This window comes from Leptonotus elevatus, chromosome 10, assembly GCF_054856555.1.
Source record: "Leptonotus elevatus isolate MCC_2025b chromosome 10, RoL_Lele_1.0, whole genome shotgun sequence".
NCBI classification, from domain to species: Eukaryota; Metazoa; Chordata; class Actinopteri; order Syngnathiformes; family Syngnathidae; genus Leptonotus; species Leptonotus elevatus.
The window spans coordinates 11,794,681-11,820,838 of NC_141248.1; the positions used below are offsets into that span (position 1 = coordinate 11,794,681).

Sequence of the window (26,158 nt, forward strand, 5' to 3'; positions counted from 1 at the left end):
AGCTGTCGCCACTGATCCATTTATCATTAATGCGTGTGTGCACGTGAGCGTGTGCACGGGGCAACTTGCTTCCTGTAACAAAGCTGCATTACACGCCATTCTCCAGAGGAGTTTTGCTTTGCGATTGAATACATCAACAGAGTGCACTCTATTAATTAGAGGCTAGACTGTAATCAGCATGGAATAAAAGATGGGTGGGAGGCAGAGAGGAAATGGAAAGTGATAAGCTACGACAAATGACCGCCTCTGGAATTGTGTGCGTGTGGAAGACAATAGGTTTATATATGGATGCACATAATAGTATTATGCAGACATTTTAGTCAGCTCAAGGCAGGGTTGTTATAGTTTGGGAATTTTTCATTTTGGTTTTTAAATTTTGTTAGTTTTAATTCATTTTCAAGGTGGTTCTGTTAGGTTTTATTAGTTTTAGTTATTTCATAAATGCTTAGTTTTAATTTAGTTGTAGTTAATTTCAGTATTAGTTTTAGTTAAAAATATATATATTTAAAAAACACCCTGGGAGCAACGTCATCTGAAGGTGCTTTTCTATTAGCTGCTGCTAGATGATGTCACTTTTGTCTGACACACTTTCAAATGTCCTTATTGCGGTTAATATCAAAATAAATCTACTTAAAATCACATTTAAAATCACCCCCAAAGGCTCATGCATTAAATTTATTACCAAAGATTAAAACGAAGGACATTTCTGCTCTAATTATAGTTAGTTTTGTAAACATAAAATGTAGTTTCAGTTAGTTTTTGTTTTTATTTTATTTCGTTAACAAAATTGTTTTTTGAATTTTAGTTAGTTTTTTCGTTAGTTTTAGTTAACTAAAATAACCTTGGTTCAAGGTAAAGAATAGAAGCGTTACACACTTGTACATGAAATTCAAGTTTCCATAATATTAAAATTACCGTGAAATCCCATGAATAACACACACCTATAATAACACGCCCTTTAAAGCAGTTTTCTATCTGTACTTGTGTATAATACGGTCCCCGATTTGCTAGTATACTTTATTATCAGAGGGAATGATATAAATAGATAAAGATTCAAAGCATGCCAATAAAGTGTAAATGTTTTTAAATCCAGGTAAAAAATCTATGCTTTTTTTCCCCATACCTATGAATAAGGTATTTTCAAGATCATGTGTTTAAAGTAACCTTTGAAACAGCTTCAGTGTAAAATTACCAACATTATTGATGAAGGCGTGATGAAATCGTAATTTTAATGGTATGGGCCAAAGTTGATCAGTTGCACAACACAAACACAACATTCAAAATGGACACTCATAGACAGCAGCCAAAATCGATTTGAGGACATTTGAAATCGATTCTGAATCGAACTAAATGAGGATCGCGATTCTTTTGAGAATCAATTTTTTTTATCACACCCCTAGTACAAGGTTACAAGGTTAACAGAAAAGCCAGAACTAATCCTCTTAATTCTGACTATGCTAGCTTTCTGTTTGCAGATATTGATAGTATTGGCCTATTGGGAGCTGCACACACCTCTCACGTCTCAATTGTCTACAAAAACAAGTTGCCACATAGCTGAAGATCCAATCGTAAACGTCTCTTCTTACTATAGTCTTACTACAGCTATTCAGTGGAATTTTGCTTATCTGGTGTGTAAGCTGTGGAGAAAAAACTTGAGTGCAATTTTGGAATCGGCATGCCAATTTCAGTTTTAATCAACCTAAAAATCTAACTTTTTTTCAATTGTTCCCCATTGTTATTGTATTGTCATGTATTCAGATGATCTTTTTAACGTTAACAAACGTGTCTCTCCCTGCCTTGACAGAGATTCGCGCCCAGCTGGTGGAGCAGCTGAAGTGTCTGGACCAGCAGTGTGAGCTGCGGGTGCAGCTGCTCCAGGACCTGCAGGATTTCTTCAGGAAGAAGGCGGAGATTGAGATGGACTACAGCCGCAACATGGAAAAGATGGCCGAGCGCTTCCTCGCCAAGACGCGCAGTACTAAGGACCATCTGCTCAAGTATGTACCCTACAAGACACACACTTGGCTTAAAGACTGGAATCGTTCCGTGTTCAACCTTTTCAATTACACAGATGAAATTGGTAGTTTCTCAAAACAACAAACGGCAGGAAGCACTGCAAGTTTGTCGTGTCGGCGTCTGTACTGTATATTCGAAATGACCAGGTTGTGAGTCAGTGTCTTGCTGTGTGTATGCGTTCAGGCTAGGCTTGAAAAAGTGCAGAAGGTAATGCAAGAAAGAAGACATGCTCTGCCATGTGTCGTCTTTTTCCCATTCCATTGCCTGAACGGACCGCACAGTGTCCTGCTTCAATCCTTGGTTAATAGTTTACAATCTGTCAAAGGTTACCAAGATAATTTATCCAATGTGTACCACTTGGGGTGTTTCTAAACTTCTGGTTCACCATAAACACACATTCTTTTGGAGCTGCAGATGTGGAGGGTACAGTAGTCCATTTAGCTACCGTAACTGTTTTTCCTTTTATTGCTATCATGAGGAGTTCCTGTCAGGAAATGACATGCTATTATACAGTATTTTTTTAAAGTCCTTACATACTTCCTATTAAACATGACCACCTCTCAAGTCACTTTCGTTTCCGCTTCTGCGTTCCTTTTTTTTTTTTTTTTTTTTTTACTTTTGACTTAACACTGTCTGCCTTCATAATAAAACTACTGAGATTTCCATTTTAAATCAACTGTGAGACATAACAGTGGATCTCAACACATCCAATAAAAGTTAGCCGATCATGTCCAGTGAGGTTAAGAAAGTCACAAGGTCTAGTCTATAATTTTACACATTGACCTATTTCACATGTTTTTATTCTGTCGTACTCCTTCAACATCTGTAACATTCTCCACGCGGCTGCTGCTGTTGCTCTGTCCGGGTGCCACGCTGGAATTTCAGCTATTTTCCGGCTATGTGTGTCCATGTTTTTTTTTTTAACTCTAAAAAGTGTGTGCTTGTTGTTTTCTATATGTGTATGGAGTCCATAGAGACTGCTGGTATTTGCAAATTAATTTTGTGGGCTTTAACCGTATCGTGTGTCCCCTCAGGCTGACAGGATGATGAGTCACAAAATTTGTCAGTCAAGTCTGCCCTCTCGTTCACTTTTAGGCCAGTCTCAGTGTTAAATTGTGGCTCTTGCAACTCATGGCAGCACACTATTAACTAACGACCCTATCAAACATGCTTTCTTGACAAGTACTATCATAATCATCATATATCATTCAATTAATGATTTATTTTTTTTTGCTTGTAGTTTGTTGTGGCGTCTTAACAATAGGTGTAGAGTACGATCCTAATTTCTAAATTAATTTACATGTAACTTTATACGTCAGTTGGGGTTAGCTAGTTAGCTCATTTGTGCCCCACCTCCTCATCCCATCTGCTATAGTTGAGCGTTAAACAAGAGGCCCCTCCTCTCTTGCTCGCTCTCAAACTCTCTCTACTTGAATGCCGGCAAAGGACTCTCCTTTGAGTTCTTGATCCGATTTCATGCTGAAAATCCCCTCTCGCACCGGGGCAGCACAAATGGGAAGAATCAGCATCATGGTTCAAGCTTTGTTGGGCTATTTTTCTCAAGTTAAAAGTATTTTGCTATAAGCTGCTGCGGAACTTGTAGCGGTATGCGCAGCCCATGAACGCAAGAATGCTGCCCCTTGTTGGGCTTAGATTCAAAGAATGAAGAAATGCTATTGTCCTACAAAGTCACTGAGAATGAATGACATTCCTGATTTGCAAATCATATTGCATTATTAAATAAAGTAAAGCACCCAGAATGTGACAGAAACAATCTAGAGAATATATAAAGATATACAACCACGAGCGCAGTTTGAGTAAATAATAATTCAAAATTTGGCCTTGCAAAGATCGATTTTGATTGACACTGTAATTGTGCATGGTCGGATATTATATTATATTATATTCTGACGGTATGATAACCCCAAATAACAGCTCTGTAATCTGTAGTCCCCCCCCTTAGCACAATCAATTTAAATTTTAAACAAAATATAGAATGTTTGGTCCAGAAGAAATGTGTACATTGTTAAGTTAAAATAACTAACTATCTAAATACATAAATAAATGCAAAATAATTGTTCTTAGTAATTCACAACAACACTCCACTGGTGTGCTATTTTTAGAAAAAAACATTGGGCTACTCATGTTGTCATTGGGGTTGACTAGTCCTTGGTGGCACCATTTATATTTCTTAAAATAAAAACTTATCTTTTTTTTAGGATATTGCACATTAATCAACAGCACAAAAAGGCATCCATTTTTGCACCGTTCAGAAATGTCCTGGGATCAGATGAGCTCATTCTCCTGGACAAGCTAGCTGAGTAATGCCATCTTTTGAAACATTCAGCTGGAAAGGAAGATTTGCTGGGTTTCCTTGCCTAATCTTAAGCGAAAAACAGGCTGAAAAATATGTCCAATACTATATTTCAGTTAAACGTTTGCAGTGTGTATTTTTGTTGGCTGCCGGGCCAGGGAGTGCCCAGTCTGGTTTTGAAAAGTAGAAATCGCACCATGTAATATAAGAAAAGCAACTTACAAATATATGAATAATTTCAGAAACGCATCAGCAAACCTGCTCTTACTCCAACTGACTGTTTTTATGATGTGCAACTTTTTGGGTAATATGCACTGACTCTGCACTTTGACTCTGACTCTGAACAGGAATGTGAGGTTGGTGCTGTGGAATGTCTTTATATAAGTGATAAAATAATGTTTACGAGGATTTCGTTTAAAATACATACACTGATTTGAATGCTGATTCTGCAGTTCACACAATATGTCCTGGTGACAAACTGTGGTTGTGGATTCCTGCCAACTGAACTGGACGAGAGCTTAGTCTTAGTCAGACTGAAATGACTTCCCAGTGGCGTTGCCAGATATGACATGACTTAACTACATGTCTTTAAAACAGTCCTTTAGAAGTTGGCTTCATAATGGAAACTCGAACCTCAGTGGGCTTATCATTGTCCATATATGATTTCTGAGCCAACATGCAACGGATGAGGGTGACTGAGTTTTGGCAAAGCGATTCAAGAACTCCAGATTGTATGGTGATAATTGAACACAGTATTCATATGATCACTTAAGTTCATATTCTATGTAAACATCAGTATGATTCATTATTAACCAATGAAGATCTGAATTTACAACTATGTCCATTTAGACAGCACCATGGCAACCTTCCAGTCGTACATGAAACCTTGTTTTAAAACCAAGGACGATTCTATTTATTTATTAATTAATTGTTTGGAAAGGTGCCATACAGTACAGTTTTTAGAGCTATATATTAGCAATATGCAAGTCACTAAGCAAATTAAGTGACCATAAATAGATTTGACTTTGTTCCATTTAATATTATGCCATATTTCAAATCTTGAGCCACTCCAGACAAATGCTGAGTTTTGTAGAACAACTAGTATTTAACATGTTATTCTAATCCTTATTTATGATGATTTCATGTGAGCATGGCTAGTCGCATAAGAGTCATTTGGTTGAAGTCATAAAGAAAAATGTGCCGGCAGCAATCCTTCATCTAATGCTATGTGCTTTGATCCTGACAGTAAATGACCATTTAGCATTTCCCTCTAATGTGACTCACTACCGTCACCTGACCCGAACACTCGCTACGTTCCATTAAGTGCACCATGTGACCTTCCAAAGAGGCCAATGACATTTCAGTGTTTACATTGTGAGAACCGAGGGCCGGGCAGAGGTAGCTGTTATTTCACCCCGAGTGCTGCAATGTCATGGTGACCAGAAATTGGCTCAGTCTGCCACATGTCACGTGGAAAGAGCATCGAGGCCGGTTGATTGAGCAAATGGTGGAACTTTTTTTTTCTGGAGGAAAATGTTACAAAATCGGGGGAAGTCAGAAGCACCAGAAAGTGAGCAGGCTGAAACGAGTCGGAGTGATCAAGAGTGTCTATAAGGATGACTCAGGAATTTAAAACATACACTGTAGAGTTCAAGTTAATCCTAAAATGGATGGTCTATAGTTTGAAATTGCAAGTTTGGAATAACCACATTGTACTTAATTTAGAATGCTATAGGTTGTTTTTTTAAATTAGCACAATCTTTTAAAATTGTGCAAAATGTTGTCAATGCTATGAATCATTTTGAAAATGTAGTCATGAAAAAGACGTAAATATTTCATGATTAACTCCTTAGACTTATTGTGTGATTTCCAGTATATGTTCATATTGTGATTCCCTATTCTCTTGTACAAATATCTCCTAAAGTAACCTGCTATAATACCCCATACCCAAAATAAAAAGTCCAATCAAGTAACAGGCTCACCCATCTAAGACACAAATAATGCTTGGAAAAATCTCCCAAACCATACGAATATAACTAAAGTCTGAATGCATGTAGTGTTTTCTAAAAGTTTGTTTTCCTTGCACATATGTCGTCATCTGACCAGTGACAGCCAGTATCAGCATATCACATCATTGTCTATGACTCACACATAGTTCTCACTCAGTCCCCGCCACACACTAAAAGAATGAGCAATTTAGGGACAAGATTTGGACCTAGATTTAAAAGAATTTACACTTGAGGCTAACCTTACTTTTGTTGGCATTCACTTCCATTTTTGTGCAGCATAACAGCTAAATGCTGCTTCACCATGTTTGCTTTGAACTCTGGGCTCCACTAATTGACCTCAAAACCCTACCGTTTTTTTTTTAATCAATTAGCATTTTTTTAATGTATTCAAGACTTAAGCTATTCAGTGATTCCGCGACGAAAAGCACATTAATTCAATTGTAAATTACTTTTCATACTTTGTATTTAGTATGCTCACGAGTAGCGAAGAGAGTTCTAATCGATTGATTGTCCAGAATTTTGTTGATTGAATGGAATTGATGGTTAACCACACGCTGAAGCACTTGAGGCACATTAGAACGTATGGTAAGTTTGCAAGCAGCAACAACTTGAAACGGGATTTGAGAGCATTAAAAAAAGATGATTACTTTTTTCCTCCTTGATCAAATTCCTATCCCTGCTATGACTGTAATCACTGAATAAAATATCAATGTTTAGCTAATGTGCAATGCAGCCCATTCAGTAGTTTTAATTTTATGCAAATAAACACGAGGAAAAATCAGTGCAACATTTCCAGGCAGAGTATGAGAGGAACTTCCGTTTTCTCTTCCCCCCCCCCCCCCTCTTTTTTTTTTTTTACAAGTCCTTTCTTCTCTGCAACAGCTGTGCTTTTTGGGGAGCCTTACCACTTCCTGCTGGGTTTTGTACCCTGGCTGAATCCCCTGTTTGGGTTGGCTCACTGACCCGCTGTGTGTGTGTGTGTGTGAGTTGCATGTGCGGGAGAGACACAGGGTGGCTGTTTTCTATATAAATCTGTCTGGGCGTTCTCTCTCTCCATGCCTGTTATTCCAGTGGCTTGTTTCATCTTGATGAAAAATAGCTTGCTGTACAACAAACTTGCTTCTACCTTGAACAAGCCGTGGGGCCACATATGCATCTATCAACCGGATGAAAAGGGGAGCTTAAAAACAGATGAAAGAGACTTAATGCTGCTTTATCCAAATTATGCTTAGACGGGGCCTTGATTAGATCTTAAGACTTGTTCTCTATCATTGTCACCCTGTGCAGGAAAGAGCAGAGCATCTTATCTCCGGTGAACTGCTGGAACCTGTTGCTGCTTCAGGTGAAGAGGGAGAGCCGCGACCACGCTACTCTGTCCGACCTCTACCTCAACAACATCATTCCCCGCTTTGCACAGATCAGCGAGGACTCAGGACGGCTCTTCAAAAAGGCAATGCTCTCTCACTCACACATATGCTGACATTGTGTCTCTTTAGGCCGTGAGCACACACATGGCGTCTGCTCTGAACTCTTTTACCGCCAAAAACGTTTAATAACGTTGGCTAAAATCCAAATGAATGCTGCCAAAAACGTTAGTTGACGTTTACTACGTTTTTTTTTTTTCAATGGGCAGTGCAACGTATTGCGCAGCACTGCCTGGTCAGTGGGCTTGTGAAATAAAAAACAGCCACTAACTATGGGCAGCAGACGGCAGCATTGTATATATTTTTTATGTTCTGCCGGTGTATGCAATTGCAGTAAAACAGATTGATATGATGTAATAGAACGTTTTCAAAGATGACGTGAATATTCAAAGCCTTTGTCACATTAAATCAAATTCACAACGCATCACTAAACAAAAAAATATTAGGGTCAAAGTCACTGTTGTGCAGAAAATTCACTAAGCAGCTAGCCACTAGCCGCTAACGCTCGGAACAGGTGTTACATTCTACAATGTCAGCGTAATAATTTATCGTTGTTGTTGTTGTTTTAAACATCCTTAATTTAGCCATTGAACATTATTTCAGGATGACACTGTGTTGATGCTGATGGCAACAGTTTGTGCTGTGATGGCAACTTAAACTGGGCGCTAACTATCCACTCCGGGAAGATGAGTCAAGTCAACTGCCATGCGTCTACGAGCAACTTCAGAATAAAAGTGTGCCATGGCACTGATGTTTGTGTATTACTGTATTTGGAAAGATTTTATTTTAAGTTGGCCTTCTGACCACTCCGTCATGCATAGCATTGCTAGGGCTAGCTTGACTGTTTTCCCGACCGATTCATACCACATAAACGGGTACCTGAACATTTTGTTTATGAAATCATTGTACTTGAATTACTTAAAGACGCACTCAGTGGAACACAGACATCCACCAATGCTGAATTGGAGCAGCACCAAATCGAGCACCTTCTTCTTTCTGCTTATCCCTGAATTGGGTGTTTTATTCTCTGAGTCTTAAGGAAGGCGTCCTGAATCAATACAACAATGTCACATTTTCAAACATTCTTCTTTGGCTTGTTTGACATGTTAAAAAGTAAGATTAGACAAAAACTACAAAGCCAGTCTGTATCTTTAAATACACCGGTCGGCCTGTTTTTGGCCGGTGCCGAATCGTTGTCTATGGACGCCTGTCAAGACCCACTTTCTTTTTCGAGAAAGTGGGTGTGGCTTCCCAGGTTACTTGTCAACCACATTCCAAGTCTTCCAGAATGGACATGTGTATTTAATATAATACACAATCATAGCAGGGAACTACTGTTCCCTTGCATATGACAAACGTCACCCACTTATGTTCCATGTGCTTTTCACATTGTTGGCATTTCTGAAAAATGGGAAGTTACTTGTTCTGTCTGGATTTTACTGGAAACAAAGTTCACTATCTTCCGATGTGTCAAAACGTGTATACATTGAGGCTTAAACATCTAACTGTGTATAAAGGTGTAATGGAGTAGCCTGGTATGTCAGTTACAGCCAGATCGAGTACCAAAACTAGAATCTCCATACTCGGACCAAGACCGTGAAGGGAAGTCTGATCCGGTTCCGTTCATTTCACCTCAAGTGTGAGGGGGAATATTAGCTAGTGACAGCCCTACTTCAGAGGTTTCATTGTAATTTGGAATGAGGGATGTCATTCATACAGTGGTTTGTATCAGTAGCAGCAGTACACAACTCTTGCCAGAGAATTCCTCCATCTCTGCTACTAGCAGGTTCAACTGACAGACGCTGTTAGTGTAGTGGACGTGTGGGAGAAAACACTCACATCAAACCGCATTATCACGCTTTTTGCGCCAGGACGTAAGTTGTCTGTTTTTTGTTGTTGCGGTCTTGTCGAGCCAGACAGGCAAGCGCGGGCCAGAGGAAGAAGTTCAAAAGTCAAGATTCACAGTTGACGGATAGGACGGCTCAGCTGTGGCCGATTGCTTTTAGATTGCTGGAGCCCGGCCGCTCTTCAGCACTTTAAAGCCGGAGGGCGGGCCAACCTCACTTGTCCCGTTGCCTCATTTGTCCGCCGTAGGACTCTAAATCTTCTCCCTGTCGCTTTCCCTCTCCACATGCATTCATCCCTCTCATCCTCATCCTGACCTTTGAACTGTCTGGGATTCAACTTCTTTCCCTCATTTGTTCTTACTCAGGCTGGATTTACTGGATTTACACTGCCCAATTCAGATTTAATGCCTTTATCCAATCCAAGTCTTTTCAAGTGACATGTATAGAGGCCTGATTCTGATCCGAAGAAAAGCGATTCCTTGCAGCCGCCGTGCACATTTTCCATGATGACGAACAAGACTAGTTATTGCTGCTCAGCAGATATGCACTTGAGATCGTAGTTCAAATATCCATCAGCAACCCCAACCTCCCCATCGACAAATTCATGCCCCCCACCTACCTGATTTTCTTAGTCTCGACCTCCAAACATCTTGGTCTGGTCTCCGACTCGACCTCCAAACATCTTGGTCTGGTCTCCGACTCGACCTCCAAAAGTCTTGGTCTGGTCTCCGACTCGACCTTCAAAAGTCTTGGTCTGGTCTCCTTCTCGACCTTCAAAAGTCTTGGTCTTGTCTCCTTCTCGACCTTCAAAAGTCTTGGTCTTGTCTCCTTCTCGACCTCCAAAAGTCTTGGTCTTGTCTCCTTCTCGACCTCCAAAAGTCTTGGTCTTGTCTCGGTCTCGACCTTCAAAAGTCTTGGTTTTGTCTCGTTCTCGACCGCCAAAGGTCTTGGTCTTGTCTCCTTCTCGACCTCCAAAAGTCTTGGTCTTTTCTCCTTCTCGACCTCCAAAAGTCCTGGTCTTGTCTCTGTCTTGTACTCCAAAAATCTTGGTCTTGTCTCACCCTCAATATTCTGTGGTCTCAATACTGTTTTGGTCTCTGTTGGTGCGGTCTTTACTACAACACTAATGTTCAGTAACACCTTTTAATAATGTTGTGGTTGTAATTTGCTGTGGGTTAGAATTGCACAGCACATACTACAAGTTGTTTGTCACTCCACAATTAAAAACTCTTTAGAAACTGTAATCATACTCCTGTATCCTTCCCGTGGTGCCTTCATCCGGCTTGATAGTCTAGTCTAGACAGATGAAGCTGTTGCTTAACACGGCTGAGTTGGTTTGCAACTTGATGGCCAATACACAATTACTGCCTAGTAATCTTGCTAATGACACCGAGATCATTGTTAAAAAGCTTTTTGTTCACAGTGATTAACTAACTTTAATCTGTCCTGTCTCTTTAGAGCAAAGAGGTCGGTGTGCAGCTGCACGAGGACTTGATGAAGGTTCTGAACGAGCTTTATTCGGTAAGACGAATGACTTTTGGCACCTCTTAAAACTGGACCAGTAATACTGATTTCACTTGGTATATTTACAGGATGCTTGAAGTCACCACCAGATTTTTCTACAAGTAGTTTTTGACAATTATATTTTTAGTGGTCTCACACTGTCAAGAGCAACACAACATTGGTTAGCCATGTCCGTAGTCTAGCCAAATCACTGATGTCCTCGATTGTTTGTGTGTGCGACCAACGTTTAACTCTAACTCAACCTGCCAATTATAGTTTGGAAAGAGTTATAAATAAATCTGGTGAAATGACATGCGCATGCATACTCATAAACAAAACTCTCTCGGGAGTTTGAATCAGGACAGTGAAGTGCTGGTCGGCCAACTAGGGCTGACTCGGCTTGATGTAACGCTTTCGTGTGTTTGACCACTAGCAAGCAGAAAGATTTTGTGACTCCTTTGGTTTTCCCCAAACCACACAGTGAAAAAACATTGTGACTGAAATGTCATGTTTCCAGGTGATGAAGACGTACCACATGTACAACACCGACAGCATCAATGCAGAGTCCAAGCTGAAGGAGGCCGAGAAGCAGGAGGAGAAACAGATGGGCCGTTCCGGTCGCCAAGACGACCGCCAGACGCCGCGATCGCCGGACACCCTTGCTAGCATAAAGGCTGACGACAAACCCATCCGTCGCTCCAGTGTGAAAAAAATAGAAAAGATGAAGGAGAAGGTGAGTGGGAACTCAAAGTTGTACTAACTTGATGTAAGTTGCGTCCTTGTGGTTGCCTTGTTCTTTACCACTTGTCCCATCTTCTTAGAGACAAGCCAAGTACACCGAGAACAAGCTGAAGGCCATCAAAGCCAGGAATGAGTACCTTCTTGCTCTGGAGGCCACCAATGGCTGCGTCTTCAAGTATTACATCCATGACCTCGCTGACATCATTGACGTGAGTATGAATACACCTACTTTGCTTTATTGAAGGTGTGTGCCTGCAAAAATGGAAATTGTCATGGCTCATTTTGCGCCTTTAATTACTACGCATGAAAAGGCGGGTGGGTGGAAACCACCATGTGCAAAGTAGACAAAATGAGAAGATGCGGGCAGACATTTTCCAATCATGTAAAAATTTTGTCCTGCAATATCATCCATTGAGCGATGCAATTATGGAACTTCTGAATGTAAGGGCTGACCAGGAGCCATTCACAAGGAGGAGTCATGCCATATCACCAATGACAAAATTAATTCTTTCTTATCTGCATTTCTGTGTCCGGGTCATTTCAGCGCACTTTCACAATTGGTGCTTGGCCTCTCTCTAAGAAATTATTTTTCAGGTGTTCTATCCCGAGTTTTAAACATTAATTTATGCATTGCCACACTTTTGGCGCAAGTTAAATCAAAGAAAACATGACGTTTATTTGCTTGCCTTCTCCAAAATTAACAAATGAAAATTAAAAAAATGTCATACTTTTCATAGCCCGATATTGATTCATAAATCCCATAAATCAATACATTTAATATTAATTTTCCCAAAAATTAATGTGGAAAATAGAATTTTACCTAAATGCCTAAATCTTTGTTTTTGTATCTTGCTTTTTTCTTGAAATGTACTATTCACTGGAATTCAAAAGTATTTTCTTACATCAAACAAAAGATCCGACGTACTACACTTTAAGGCAATTCAGAATCTTATTATTCATATTTACAATTTTTTTAAATGAAATAAAAGATATATTAAATGAAAATATATAAATATATCTAACATGATATGTGTGAAATCCTAAACTGAATCAAAATCAAAGTGAATCGTAAATTGAATCGAATGGCGCCCTTGTAATTCAAAACGAATCAACTTCCGAAATCTGAATCCATACTCAAAGATCTGACTTATTGCACTTCAAGGCAATTCAGAATCATATTCATATTTACATTTTTTTTTAAATAAAACATATATTAAATAAGAATATATAAATATATATAACATATGTGGGGGAATCCTAAACTGAATCAAAATCAAAGTGAATCGCATATTGAATCAAATGGCGCCCTTGTGATTTGAAATGAATAAAAAATTTAAATCTGAATCGATACCCAACCTTATTATAGATGAATTCTCCATAACTCGCTAAAATGTGTATTTGTGTCTTCCACTAACACTTCCAATTCCATCCCTCCAAACTTCATTTTGCCCTTGTCGTGATCACCCAAATATCTCATAGTGAAAACCATCAGAGCTTTTAAATATGCTGGTGTCCACCAGTATTACACCTGTGAACATGCAATTTAGCACACGTTGTTTGGGATCATAGTAAAAGATCACACGCAGCACATCCACCATCAGTTTGCATAATCTGTTAGACTTGACATGCCATTTAACACCAGATATGAGATTTTAGTTGTCAGGCCAATAGAGAGTTGTGTGTGTGTGTCTCGATGCTGATTTTCCTTTTTGTGTTTGTACAGTGCTGTGACCTGGGCTACCATGCCAGCCTCCACCGTGCCCTGAGGACGTACTTGTCAGCAGAACAGAATGTGGAGGTGTCCAAGCACACTGGTCTGGAGACACTGGAGGGCGCCGCCGAAAGTCTGGAGCCCAACGGAGACAAACAAAAGCTGATGGAAACCTACAATAACGTCTTCTGCCCTCCGGCTCGCTTTGATTTCCAGTCGCACATGGGAGACACGGTATAGCTTTGAATTTCAGCGGCCTCTCAGCATTCTGTGTTTTAACCCGTGTTTGTGTGCCTAGATGGGCGTTATGTGTGCACAGCAGCCACTGGAAAGTGAGCTTCTCCAGAGGTGTCAGCAGCTTCAGTCCCGCCTCTCCACGCTCAAGATAGAGAACGAAGAGGTTAAGCGACGTTTTAGTATTATTTTCCCCTTGATGCTTATAACATCTGTCTCTACGTGCCTCTCATTGATTTATTTTTATTTTTATTTCCTCTCTCTGCTGTTCATCAGGTGAAGAAGACCATGGAGGCCACTCTGTCCACCATCCAAGACATGGTGACAGTGGAGGACTATGACGTGTCGGATTGCTTCCACCACAGCAACAGCATGGAGTCTGTCAAGTCCACGTTCAGTGAATCCTATCTGAGCAAGCCCAGCCTCGCCAAGAGGCGGGCCAACCAACAGGAGACAGAACAGTTCTACTTTACGGTCAGTGGCAGGTTTGCATTATCGGCTATTAAATGCCAAATATCAGCTTTTTACGAATCTGAAAACCGATCAAGCTGGTATCTCACTGAGCGGTGAATACTTGCGAACGTAGCGAAATTGAGGGTTGTCTAAGATGTTCACAGACCATTTTTACTTGTTGCAAAAAGGTCTTTTGATCAAAGATCGAACCCTGACGAAAATCTCAAATTAGCTAAATCTGTTGCTCAGTGAGCTACCGGGAACTTTTCATTGATGGATTTATTTAAATTTCCACTCAAACAACAACAAACAAAATTATAATTAATCACTCCCAGCCATTTTCACTGACGCAACCCCCTTCGCTCCCGGCTGGTTTACTGCATTTTGACTGATTTTGTAAAGCACACAGAATATTGTGTTCTATTGCTATAAAAACATGGAGTCTCTTTTTTTCATCAGGAAAAAAAAGTATATTTCTATCTTTTTTCCGTTTTGCAGCCGTTAGCATTAGAATATAGCTAAGTTTAATCATTATTGCACAATTCACACACAAATCTGTTTAAAACTGTGGGGAAAACATGATTGATCTCTTACACTCTGCTGCCACCTGCTGGCCGTTTTTGTAATAACAACCATTGCTTCATCAGTTCTCTTCAGTTCAGAGTCTGCATCAAAGCTTGTGTATTTTCTAGCATTAAAAAACAAACGTGTAAATACTTTTTGGGAACACTGGTAATATTTGAAATGGAACGTATTTATATGTTTTTGGGGGAGCAAATGAGTTAAGAAATTATGTTGACATTTTGGAAAACTTTATTTACAATAGGGAACTTTACTTGCTTAGCTTTTAATTTAGCTTACCACATGCTGATGGAAGCTCCCTGCATTTTATTTTATTTTTTGCAATTTTTGTTAGATTAAATTAATTTTGGGGATAATTTTGAAAGAAAGCTGTCAATTCTTTATATGTTTAAAATTAAATCGGCTTGAAATATCAGTCTCTTGACTACTAATAATCTGTATCGGCCTTGAAAAAACATTGATCTATCACTAACTTGAATAATCGATTATAGTATAAAAAACGAGTACTGGCAGGACTTTTCCGTCCTGTCTCCCTTTGTCAATTTCGGTGCTCTGTAATGACAATAAAGATCCATTCATTCAACTGCACTCTGGATACTGTGCGCTGTGCAGAAGCTGAAGGAGTTTCTGGAAGGCAGGAACCTGATCACCAAGCTGGAGGCCAAGCATGACCTCATCCAGAAGACCATAGGAGAGAGTGAGTGTCCTTCATACCTTTTTGACACGTACTATATGTGGAGGTCACAGTGACCGCGGCCATATGTGGACACAGATGTGCTGGAGTGAGCGGTGAGTGGGGGGGAGGGGCGGGGCGGCTGACGATTGGGGGTCTTCCTCAGGAAATGTCAGCATTTCCGCAACCGAGCAGGAAAGCCTTTGTATGCGTACGCTGCCTTTCTTCCTCCTGTGTGTCCCACTAGTATTCTGCTAAAACCGTCTTTGACTCCCCGACGTCCACACTTATCCTGTCTCTTCCCCCTTTAGGTCAGAAGACCGACTGTTGCCTTGCCAGGTACGTGTGGTGAAGGAAGGAAGTACATAAACACACACGCACACTATCTGGGATACGTACGCCAAACTAGGCTTTTCTTAATTTCTTGGCACCCAGGGGTATGATTTCTTTCCCGTCACCGTTTCAAGATATTCTCAACATATGTGTCTGTGTGAACAAATAGAGCGTTACCAGAGTTGTGTGCGTAAAAATAGTCACTCTGCCGACTTAATGACAGAGTGCTGTTTCTCTCTCTCGCTCTCTCTCTGTGCATAGTGGACGGAGAAACTCTGCAGTACGGAAACAGGTAATTATCAGTCGTGTGAGTGCGTAGTTTTGTTTTGAACACATTTTCCCACCGTTGCCACTCATAAAATGCAAAAGGGCATGTTTGGAAGTATATACACACACGCACCGATGTGTATCTGCTGTGGAATTAGTATAATCGAATGGTCTCACTAGTGCAGTATAACGAGGGGATGAAAAACAGGACTTGATGTTTGAAGCGCCCCCTTGTGGCATCAACTTTCCTACTGTTAAAAAAACTAAAACATTATCATAATCATAGATACAATACTGCAGTGACGGAAGTTTGATTTGAATCAATCAAAACTAGTGCTGATTATTAAAAGCTGTTATTGTGAGTTGTAATTTTGCACAAGTGGCAGAATGCTGGATGGGTGATTCATAAGACTTGTTTACTTAATAGTTACTACAGTAACTGCTTGAATTAATTGTGGCATTTAAGCGAGTTGTGCACAAGCTACAAATAGATAAAATAAATTTATATTTTATATAATATTTTATATTAAAGTAATAATAATTAATTGATATATTAAATAATATTTTATATAATTTATATTAAATAAATATATATATTCCCCCCCTTTTTTTGCACAAGCTATGAAGGTTAAATTTTGTCAAAACTGACTTAAAATCAGTATACATATAGATAAATAAATGCTTGTTGGGTTTATTACTTCCGATTACAATTTTAATTGTCCAGAAATACTGAAAAAAAAAAGAAGTAAAACGATTAGAATTTCTTTTTGGGGGGGGCTATATCGCCCAGCCATAATTACAAATTAATCTTTGTTCATCTATCTATGCCAGCAACATATAGTGACAGGCAGAACAATCAAATGCTCTCACATTTAAATACATAATAAACCTGTGTAATTAGTTAATACATTAATTAATATTATGATAAATGATTAATAATAATAATTATTATACATTAATATGAATAATGAATTACTATATTAATTAATATTATGATAAATGATTAATAATAATAATAATAATAATTATTATTATTATTATTATTATACATTCATATGAATAATTCATTAATATTAAGGTCAAGTGACCTTTGACATTTATTTTATTCAATTATCATCAGTCATCCGTTAAAATATTCTGCATGATACCCACGTTATTTTTCTGTAAAACCCAAAACAAAATGCAAAAGTGTTGTCGCCTAGCAACAGCAGCCTCTCCCCTCCCCGTGCGCAGCACCCCTTCCTCCTAAACGTGTGCTCTAATGCATGTGCAAGCAAACGTGTGAGATAGCCTCCTCATAACATGCTTGCTGCTGTTTTATGTCCTCGCCAGCTTCCTATTTGTCATCTATTGGGTGTAAAGATTAATGCAAATCATGTTCTCCTCCAATGTTAGGATGCAGGTGAAGCCATCCCTCTTATGGTTGAGAGCTGCATCCGTTTCATCAGTCGCCATGGTGAGGAAATTCTTCCGTCAAGCGATAGGTTTAGCGCCAGGCTTTACCGTGCACCGATTGGTTGCGTTGTTGTCATGTGACCGGTTCTGACCCGAGTAGTCTTCGAATGAACAAACTACATATCCAATATCCAGCATTCCAATCCTGAGGATGAAAAATGGATGTAATAAAAGCAAACTGTGTGCTTATGACTGTGCAGGTCTGCAGCATGAGGGCATTTTCCGAGTATCGGGCTCCCAGGTGGAGGTCAATGACATCAAGAATGCATTTGAGCGAGGTATGCTTGCAATTCACTGAAAATGTGCCCCCCATCCCCCCATCATCTTACCACTTTCCGGCCGTCTTCTTGGTTTCAGGCGAAGACCCGCTCGCAGGAGACCAAAACGACCATGACATGGACTCCATTGCTGGCGTCCTCAAGCTCTACTTCCGAGGACTGGACCAGGCCCTTTTTCCAAAGGAAGTGTTCCATGACCTCATATCCTGTGTCTGTAAGAGTCGCCTCCGCCGCTATGCGAACGTCTTTATTGTGTGACTCATCTCCCGGGTGTCGTCACTGTTGACGTTTCAGCGATGGAGAGCCTCCAGGAACGCGCTGTCCACATTAAGAAAGTGCTGCAATCGCTGCCAAGCAAAATCCTCATCATCATGAGATACCTGTTTGCCTTCCTCAATCAGTGAGTCACAGGACGGACACACACTTCTTTCTAATGAGATTCAATTGGAGATGATCATAAAATTCATTTTATGATTTTCACAGAGGTATTCATTTAACATGCTGAGAGGTGTTCTGAAAATTTGGGTTTGGTAGTGAGCAGTCAATCAAGTTAATGTAGGGCAGTTTTACAGTACTAGTAAGTTATAGTGCTGCCATTATCGAATATTTTTTTAGAATATAACAATCTATCGATTATTCAATCGATTAATCGACTAATCAGATTCATTTTAATTTTGCATTAAAAAAAAGTGTTTTTCCCTGATTACTCTTCATTAACTAGTGATTGTTGTTTATTTCATATTTCGTATTTGTGTACTATGTTACCGGTTTGGTCATTGTTTTCCAAAGTAAAAAAAAAAGTATTATTTTGATTATAAACTTTCATGAAGATCTACAGAAATGAGGGAACAATTACTGTTGATATGCTGAAATCAGATTTGGACAACTTTGAATAAAAAATGATTACCGTATTTTCCGCACTATAAGGCGCACCTAAAAGCCTATAATCCAATGCGCCTTATATGTGGATCAATATTGGTTAAGTAAGCTCCATCTAGTGGATGCTTAACGCAACCCCAGCCACTACAGAAACTTCTATTCTATGCGCCTTATAATACGGTGTGCCTTATAATACGGTACTCGATTATTAAAATAGTTGTCAATTAATTTGATAATCGATTAATTTTGGCAGCTCTAGTAAGTAATAATTAGGGATGAGCGAGTTCCAATACCAGGTATCTGTTACAGGCTGATACCTAGTTTGAAGGTATTGTGGCCGTTTTACAATCAGGAAGTAGAGATTAGAAAAATAGAAAATTGCCATTCATTTCATGCAATTTTAAGGGAAGTGTTATGTATCAAAAGTACTAGTGCTATGGATACATAGTATTGGTATCGGTGACTATTGAAGACATGAGTACTCAAACTGGTATCGGTCTGGGAAAAAGTGGTATCGAACATCCCTAGTCCCTTTTTTCAGAAAGACCGATGTAGTTAGCGATACCATGTAGCGATGCCACTGTAGTACTTTTCATACAGAAATTCCTCAAATAAGCGACATCATTTTAAAGTAAGAGTTATATGTCCCTATTCCCCATATAACATTTTTCCTTAAATTGCATGAAATTGATGGCAATTTTCTATTCTTCTGATTTGTAATTTCTTGTCATCCGGCTGGTACCGATCGGTACCCACACATCCTTTCTAATTGCATAAGGCATACAATTCAAGGAATTTGGCAAATGCAAAATGTGTTGTTACAGCTCAGTACAATGTAATAGATTGTGCTGATACCGTTTATTCCTTCCCCTGAATACTCCCAGATCTTCACACACTGTCAAAGGTCAAATACTGTCAAAAATATATATACAAAATTGTCTCATGATAACTGAGATTAAATAAACATCCGGAAAAGGCCAAAGGAGGCCCTTATAATAGTATTTTTTTTCCTCCCCTCTCATTCTTGAAAAAAGATTTCCGCCTTTCTCTGACTGATTTGTAGCCTTGTATCATATTCAGTGTCTTGATGAGCTCTGCAGGCTTGCATTCCCTGCCAAACTGAAAGTCACAAGGGAGACCTCCTCCTCTGTCAGCTGGACGTTCATTTGGAGCCACAGACATGCTTCTACTATGCTCTTTTTTTTTATGCAGATTTGCTCCCAGACAGAATATACAGAATATAATGAAATCAAATGAACGTCTTCTTTCTCCTCCTCCTCCCAGTTTGTCCCAGTACAGTGAGGACAACATGATGGACCCTTACAACCTTGCCATCTGCTTTGGCCCCACCCTGATGTCAGTCCCGGAAGGCCACGACCAGGTCTCCTGCCAGGCCCACGTCAATGAACTCATTAAAACGATCATCATCCACCATGACGCCATCTTCCCGAGACTGCAGGAGCTGCAGGGCCCCATCTACGTCATCCCCGGAGCCGGTGATGACTTCTGGTCAGTGGAGGCTCATCAATAGAGGGCGCTAGAGCGCCCACCTACCGCCCAGCTGAGTCACAGAGAAAGGGACAAGAATTAAATGATGTAGTGTTATAATAAAAGAAAATACTTGAAAATATATGTACGTTTGTTTTTAGATGAGCAAGATAGTGTAGTTATTGATAAGTACAATTGATTTGTTTATCTCTGGCGTCTTAATCAATGACGTACGGTCCAGTTCCGGTTACCGTTGGGCTCTGAACTGCCCCCAATGGAGTTACTGTTGAAGCCGACGTCATTTCCTGTCCTACTCCGAGTGGCTCCTGCCTACAACAGGAACTTGATGTGGCGGCCATATTGGATGTGGCTCAGCCAGGCTTCTCCAGTGTATCTAGTTTTGCCTTCATATTCAACTGAGGGAAGTCACGTCAACACTTTTCGAGAGAAGGTGGAGTCCAGGCAGCAAGGATATGAACAGGTAGGGTGGATTTATTGAGTTAAGCATAGGGATGTCAACACAATTAGATGTACAGGAGAAAGGAATTGGCTAGACCTCACCGTAACTCACTTATAAGACAATAATTCAAATAACAATAAATAATCATGCTAAAAATACGCGTAATTAAATTATACAATATTTTTCTTTTATTTTTCTTTAGAAATAACTGAAAAATATGGTGCGCAAAATTATCCACCCCCTTTTCTCTCAGTGCAGCCAACTGACAACCGGAGTTCCCTGATGATTTCTGAATGATCCAATCTTGACCTAAATAACTGATGATGATAAAATAAAATAAAGAGTCCACCTGTGTTTAATCTAGTCTCTGCTTAAACAGTTTGATGACAAGAAGGAGCTTTGTGATAACAATGAGGGCAGAAAGAGGCAGTTGGCAGATTTCAGAGCTGCTGAGGATTGATTTTTTTATTTTTTGGGGGGTGGGGGGGTAACCTCAGTTTTCTTTATTGTGCTGGGTCGGAGGGCCACGAGGATCAGCTTACCCACCATCACAGAAGCGATTAGAGTAGCACCTGACCGCATTAGCTCACATGCACACACATAGACAGACACATACATATTGAGGTCAACTTAGTTTAATAAGATAGAGCAACAAAGTTCTCCAGTTCAGATTCACGACTTCCGGACCAAACCAGAATTGTAGCTCAGTTAGCTTCTTCTTTTTTTTTTAAGTGTAAATGAAGATATTTCACCGTTTACTTAAATCGATGCAAAAATAATTGACATATTTCCCAAAATCTTGCATGCTAAGCGATTTAATGCGTACATAACGACATCCCCCATATCACCAGATTCAAATTCCATCAAAGAACAAAATGTGCAACTTGTTAGGACAGATAAGCTATCTTGTGCATTCCATTGCTGTAATATTGGACTTTTCTTTTTAGAGAAGCAGTGATGTTGCAAAGATTCGGCGGTGTCACGGGGAGACCATAGCGCATGATTTCGTCGGCCCTATGCCCCAGGAGTGTCGACCTAACCTATACTGTATTTTTCGTGATATCCTGCCATCGCTATGATAGGCTATGTGGTATCAACTAGCAACTACAGTTTTAGGTATTGACAAGTGGTGTGCTACATACGACTTGAGTTGATGAATATAATACAAGCAGAAGGTTATCAAACGTCCACAGTCTGACAGCAACTCACCTGCTTTGTTTTTTGCTTGTTTGTCGATTCTAGTGACAGTTCGCACTGTGAGCCCCCCCTTGTGCAAGAGCCAGCGCCCGACACCGTGTCAGTTGGCCACAGCAGCGAAGAGGGTGCGTAAAAAAATGTTTCAAGAGGAAGTCAAGTCAAAACATTTCCGACCACTAGTTAAACACGGTATTCTGATTAACTCATTTACTCCTAGCCATTTTCACCGAAGCAAACCCCTTCGCTCCCGGCTGTTTTACTGGATTTTGACAGATTTTGCAAGGCCCACGGAATATTGTGCTCTATTGCTATAAAAACATGGAACCTACCAAAAGAAAGATTAGAGTCTCTTCTTTCATCAAGAAAAAAAAAGTATATTTCTATCTGTTTCCGTTTTGCAGAAAATAGCATTAGAATATAGCTAAGTTTCATCATTATTCACAAATCTGTTTAAAACAGTGGGGAAAGAGCTTTTTGCAACATGGCCCTGGTTGATCTCTTATACTCTGCTGCCACCTGCTGGCCGTTATTGTAATAACCATTGCTCCAAGCATTCTTTTCAGTTCAGAAGTTGCATCAAAGCCTTCTGTATGCTCTAGCATAAAAAAACATATAAATACATCTTTGGGAGCATAGTAATATTTAAAATATAACGTATTTACAGTTTTCCCTCACATTTCGCGGCCTCACTGTATCGCTGATTTTTTTCTACTATAATGTACCTATTTTATAAAAGTTATGAAGGTTTGAACATTGAGAATGGTTAAACAAGAGAGCAGTGTGAGAAAATGTAAATGCCTCGATGAGAAAAATGTATAAACTGTGGTAAGGGGTCTTAGAGCCTTAAAACATTTATAATAAATGTAAATCATAAAGCTAGGATTTCATTTATTGCGTTGATTTAAAAACAATTTTTAAACCTAACCCCAGCGGAAAACGAGGGAACATTGTGTGTATTTTTGGGAGCAAATGAGTTAATGTTGTGTTTGTGGAATATGAATTAATCAGTAAAATCCATCTCAGGGGGCGGCCATTTTGTCAGTTGTTGTCAACTAGAAATGACATCACAGTTGCTCAGGTAACAACCAATCACGGCTCATGTGTTTTCTGAGTTTGGTCTTGAGATGTTCGCAAGCTGAGCCGTGATTGGTCGTGACCTGAACCATGAGCAATTGTGATGTCATTTTCAATTGACAGCAAGTGACAAAATGGCCGCCCATTGAGTTTACATTTTTAATTTTACTGCTTAATTCTTATTCCTCAAACACAATAGTAATCAGAATGTCGTGTTTAGACGAGTGAAAGCACAAGAATAGAAATGTTTTGAATTGACTTCCCATTCAATACTTAATAAAGCACAATTGCTCCTGGCACGAGCTCACGAGATCTCCTCTAGCTCTTCGTGGCTGAAATCTTTTCAACCAGCTCACATCCTGCTGCCTGATTATGCTGCTTTGTGTATTTTTTGCAATGTGTGCCGTCACCAAACGCAGCATCACTAACCTGCTCTACATTGCTCTGGCTTCTCTCTCTCCCTCTCTCTCTCTCTCTGTTTTGTTTTGCGCCACCCACTCTGTCGCTTCCTCTCTCTGTCCGCCATCCTCTCAACATCAGGCACCTTGGCTGTTTCAGAGTGCGACCCAGTTGAAGCCATCGCTCGGTTCGACTATTCCGGCCGGACCAGTCGCGAGCTGTCATTCAAGAAGGGTGCCTCGTTGCTTCTGTATCAGCGGGCGTCTGATGACTGGTGGGAGGGGCGACACAATGGAATGGATGGATTGGTGCCACATCAGTATATTGTGGTCCAAGACATGTAAGATGTGTTCAGTACACTCACTATGCTTGATACACTTATGTGCATAAAGACATTTCCTGCGCCTGAGGAAATCCCCATTGTGCTGTCAGCCCAGAAAAGACCGTTTATAGTTCAACTTCTGGTTACGTGAACTATTCATGTGGTATGAGGTTTTGACAGTTCACCTGTATGTAGAGCAGAAATGACATGTGCAGTGTTGACAGCCTGCCTCATAGGGAGATTCCAGTTGTGGCCAGTTTAGTGCTCAGTGGGCTTTTAAATGGGAAATACTTATGAGCCAGCCTAAAAACAACTTTGATCAATCATGCATTGAAAATCATTTTTCCAACCAACTTTTTTATATTACACATTTCATCTTAGAGGCAACACCTGATGTAAGATTTGATTATTTTAGGATTGACTGTGGTCGTGGAAGCCCAAAATCTGATGTGGACACCAGGGACCAGCTGGAGGAACGGGTTTCCACTAGGGTCAGCGCTGCATCTCCTACAGGTGCACACGTGGCTGACATCTACCTGGCCAACCTCAACAAGTGAGTCTCACGTGCAGATTGTACTTTTAGTTCAGTACACAGGTTCCTGATGCACACGTTTGGTGGGACCAAAAGTTGCCCAGTAAAAAACGCACTGTTGTTGTCAATATACAAATATGGTTAGTTTGATATTTTTATTCAAAAATGTATACTATTTACAGAAGTGTGGATCTTCCAATATAGAGTGAATATTTCTGACTAGCAATTCCGTTTGAACGTGTTTGCAAGTATGATTAAACGTACTTGCAAATGCCACGGTGTATACATATGCAGAAGTCAATACCTCGTGGAATTATGGGGGGAAAATGGCGGAAATCATGCACTGCAGACATAATAATACAGTTTACTTAATTTCTGAATGTATTGGTATAATATAGGTCAAATGCTAAAAAAATTATTATTTTTTTTACTTGTGCATGCAGAAGTCAATACCCCGTGGCATTATGGGAAAAAAATGACAGAAATCATTCACTGTAGACATAATAATACAGTTTACTTAATTTCTGAATGTATTGGTATAATGTAGGCCAAATGCTTAAAAAAAAAAGAAGAAAGTTTTATTTTTATTTTTTTACAATATGGTCCGTGAGAACAGAACACAAACTGCAGTTTTTCCACTAAAGTTAACTGCTGTTGCTAATTTTAACCATTGCAGGTCATACTGACGACAACTTAAAGGGGTACTTGACTCATTGGGCCATTTTCAGCAGTAAAAAGTTCATATTTTGTCCACAATGAATTTGATAACTTCATTATTTTTCTTGTCAACTAATAACTTTAAAAACAATTTTTTCCACTTGCTGTCGACTGAAGATGACATCACCTGAAGCAGGTAACGACCAATCATGGCTCAGTTTGCTGACCAAACCCAGAAAACAGGTGAGCCATGATTGGTTGTTACCTGCTTCCTCAGCACAGGTGATCATCTTCAGTCGACAGCAAGTGGAAGAATTTGTTTTTAAAGGTTTAATTGTTGTTTCATTCTGGACAAAATATTAACTTTTTGCTGTTGAAAATGGCTCAATGAGTCAAGTATCCCTTTAACTGACATTTGAAAAATTGACTGTTACTCTGATGCAAAAATGTGGTCCTTTTTTGTGTTAAGAAATTTCAGATTACTCACAAAAACAAAACAAAAACAGGTCATATTTTGACCTGTCGTTATTTTTTTAGCTAATTAGGCCCACTTAAGATCAAATTTGTGTTTGTTGAATGAACCTCTGTACCGTTTTGGTGCAGAGGGGAAGCTCATCAGCCATGAAGGTAAATACATACCGATTCATTTCCGCTTATTACACCGCTTAGTCATCTATTCTATTGTTTCATTTATAACTTTATATTTATCACTCATGGCTCACACCTTTGAAAATTCTCTCTTTTCAGGATGAGGAAACGTCCAGAGTCCGGGAGCATCAGAAGAACATTCCGAAGCTCAGACAGTGATAGTCCAGGGGCCACTGGAGGCGGCGTGGGAGGGGTGCGGACTGCATCGCTTCCTGTAGGCGGAGCTCTGGTGAAGGAGTCTGCGGATAAACGGCCAGTTAGCGCTCACAGCATCCTCAATTCCATCACGCGGCATTCCTCGCTAAAGACGAAGGTACTTTTTGGATTCGAATTTATGAAGCCAACGACTTATATTCATAATGCGTTCTTAGGTGGAAAGCCCTCAACTGCGCAAGTCAACTCCAGCAGGACGCTCCAAGAGCTTCAGCAACCATCGACCACTCGAACCTGAGGTCATAGCGCAAGTGGATCACAGCTCACAGGTACTGCTCACTCTCAGTGCTGACTTGAGGTGGAGTGCCCCAGCAGATGGCGCTCTCTTGTTGTTCTACATATTTTACAAGATTTCTGATTTATCAGCTGTCATTTGTCAATGGCATAAAAAATGATGTAAAGCATTTATTTGTTATCTTTGACCTCAATCTTAGTGACCAATGTACTAG

General features: G+C 39.8%; 1 protein-coding gene across 4 annotated transcripts in view; it reads left to right on the forward strand.

Moving 5' to 3' along the window:
- srgap2 (SLIT-ROBO Rho GTPase activating protein 2) overlaps positions 1 to 26,158 on the forward strand; it is a 63,816-nt gene that overhangs the window by 33,533 nt on the left and 4,125 nt on the right. For 3 of the 4 annotated variants that reach the window (XR_015096231.1, XM_086086235.1, XM_086086234.1), the window contains 21 exons: positions 1,805 to 1,997; positions 7,627 to 7,789; positions 11,069 to 11,131; positions 11,631 to 11,846; positions 11,935 to 12,063; positions 13,578 to 13,799; positions 13,864 to 13,965; positions 14,076 to 14,273; positions 15,447 to 15,531; positions 15,819 to 15,846; positions 16,102 to 16,132; positions 17,503 to 17,563; positions 17,763 to 17,840; positions 17,920 to 18,054; positions 18,135 to 18,240; positions 20,004 to 20,228; positions 21,910 to 21,989; positions 23,479 to 23,677; positions 24,075 to 24,212; positions 25,596 to 25,809; positions 25,868 to 25,978. Coding sequence is in view for 3 of the 4 variants with exons in the window: in XM_086086235.1 (XP_085942361.1) it covers positions 1,805 to 1,997; positions 7,627 to 7,789; positions 11,069 to 11,131; positions 11,631 to 11,846; positions 11,935 to 12,063; positions 13,578 to 13,799; positions 13,864 to 13,965; positions 14,076 to 14,273; positions 15,447 to 15,531; positions 15,819 to 15,846; positions 16,102 to 16,132; positions 17,503 to 17,563; positions 17,763 to 17,840; positions 17,920 to 18,054; positions 18,135 to 18,240; positions 20,004 to 20,228; positions 21,910 to 21,989; positions 23,479 to 23,677; positions 24,075 to 24,212; positions 25,596 to 25,809; positions 25,868 to 25,978 (2,777 nt within the window). In the remaining variant the exon portion in view is untranslated. The remainder of the gene's footprint in view (positions 1 to 1,804; positions 1,998 to 7,626; positions 7,790 to 11,068; positions 11,132 to 11,630; positions 11,847 to 11,934; positions 12,064 to 13,577; positions 13,800 to 13,863; positions 13,966 to 14,075; positions 14,274 to 15,446; positions 15,532 to 15,818; positions 15,847 to 16,101; positions 16,133 to 17,502; positions 17,564 to 17,762; positions 17,841 to 17,919; positions 18,055 to 18,134; positions 18,241 to 20,003; positions 20,229 to 21,909; positions 21,990 to 23,478; positions 23,678 to 24,074; positions 24,213 to 25,595; positions 25,810 to 25,867; positions 25,979 to 26,158) is intronic. The other variant, XM_086086236.1, reaches the window with a different exon arrangement.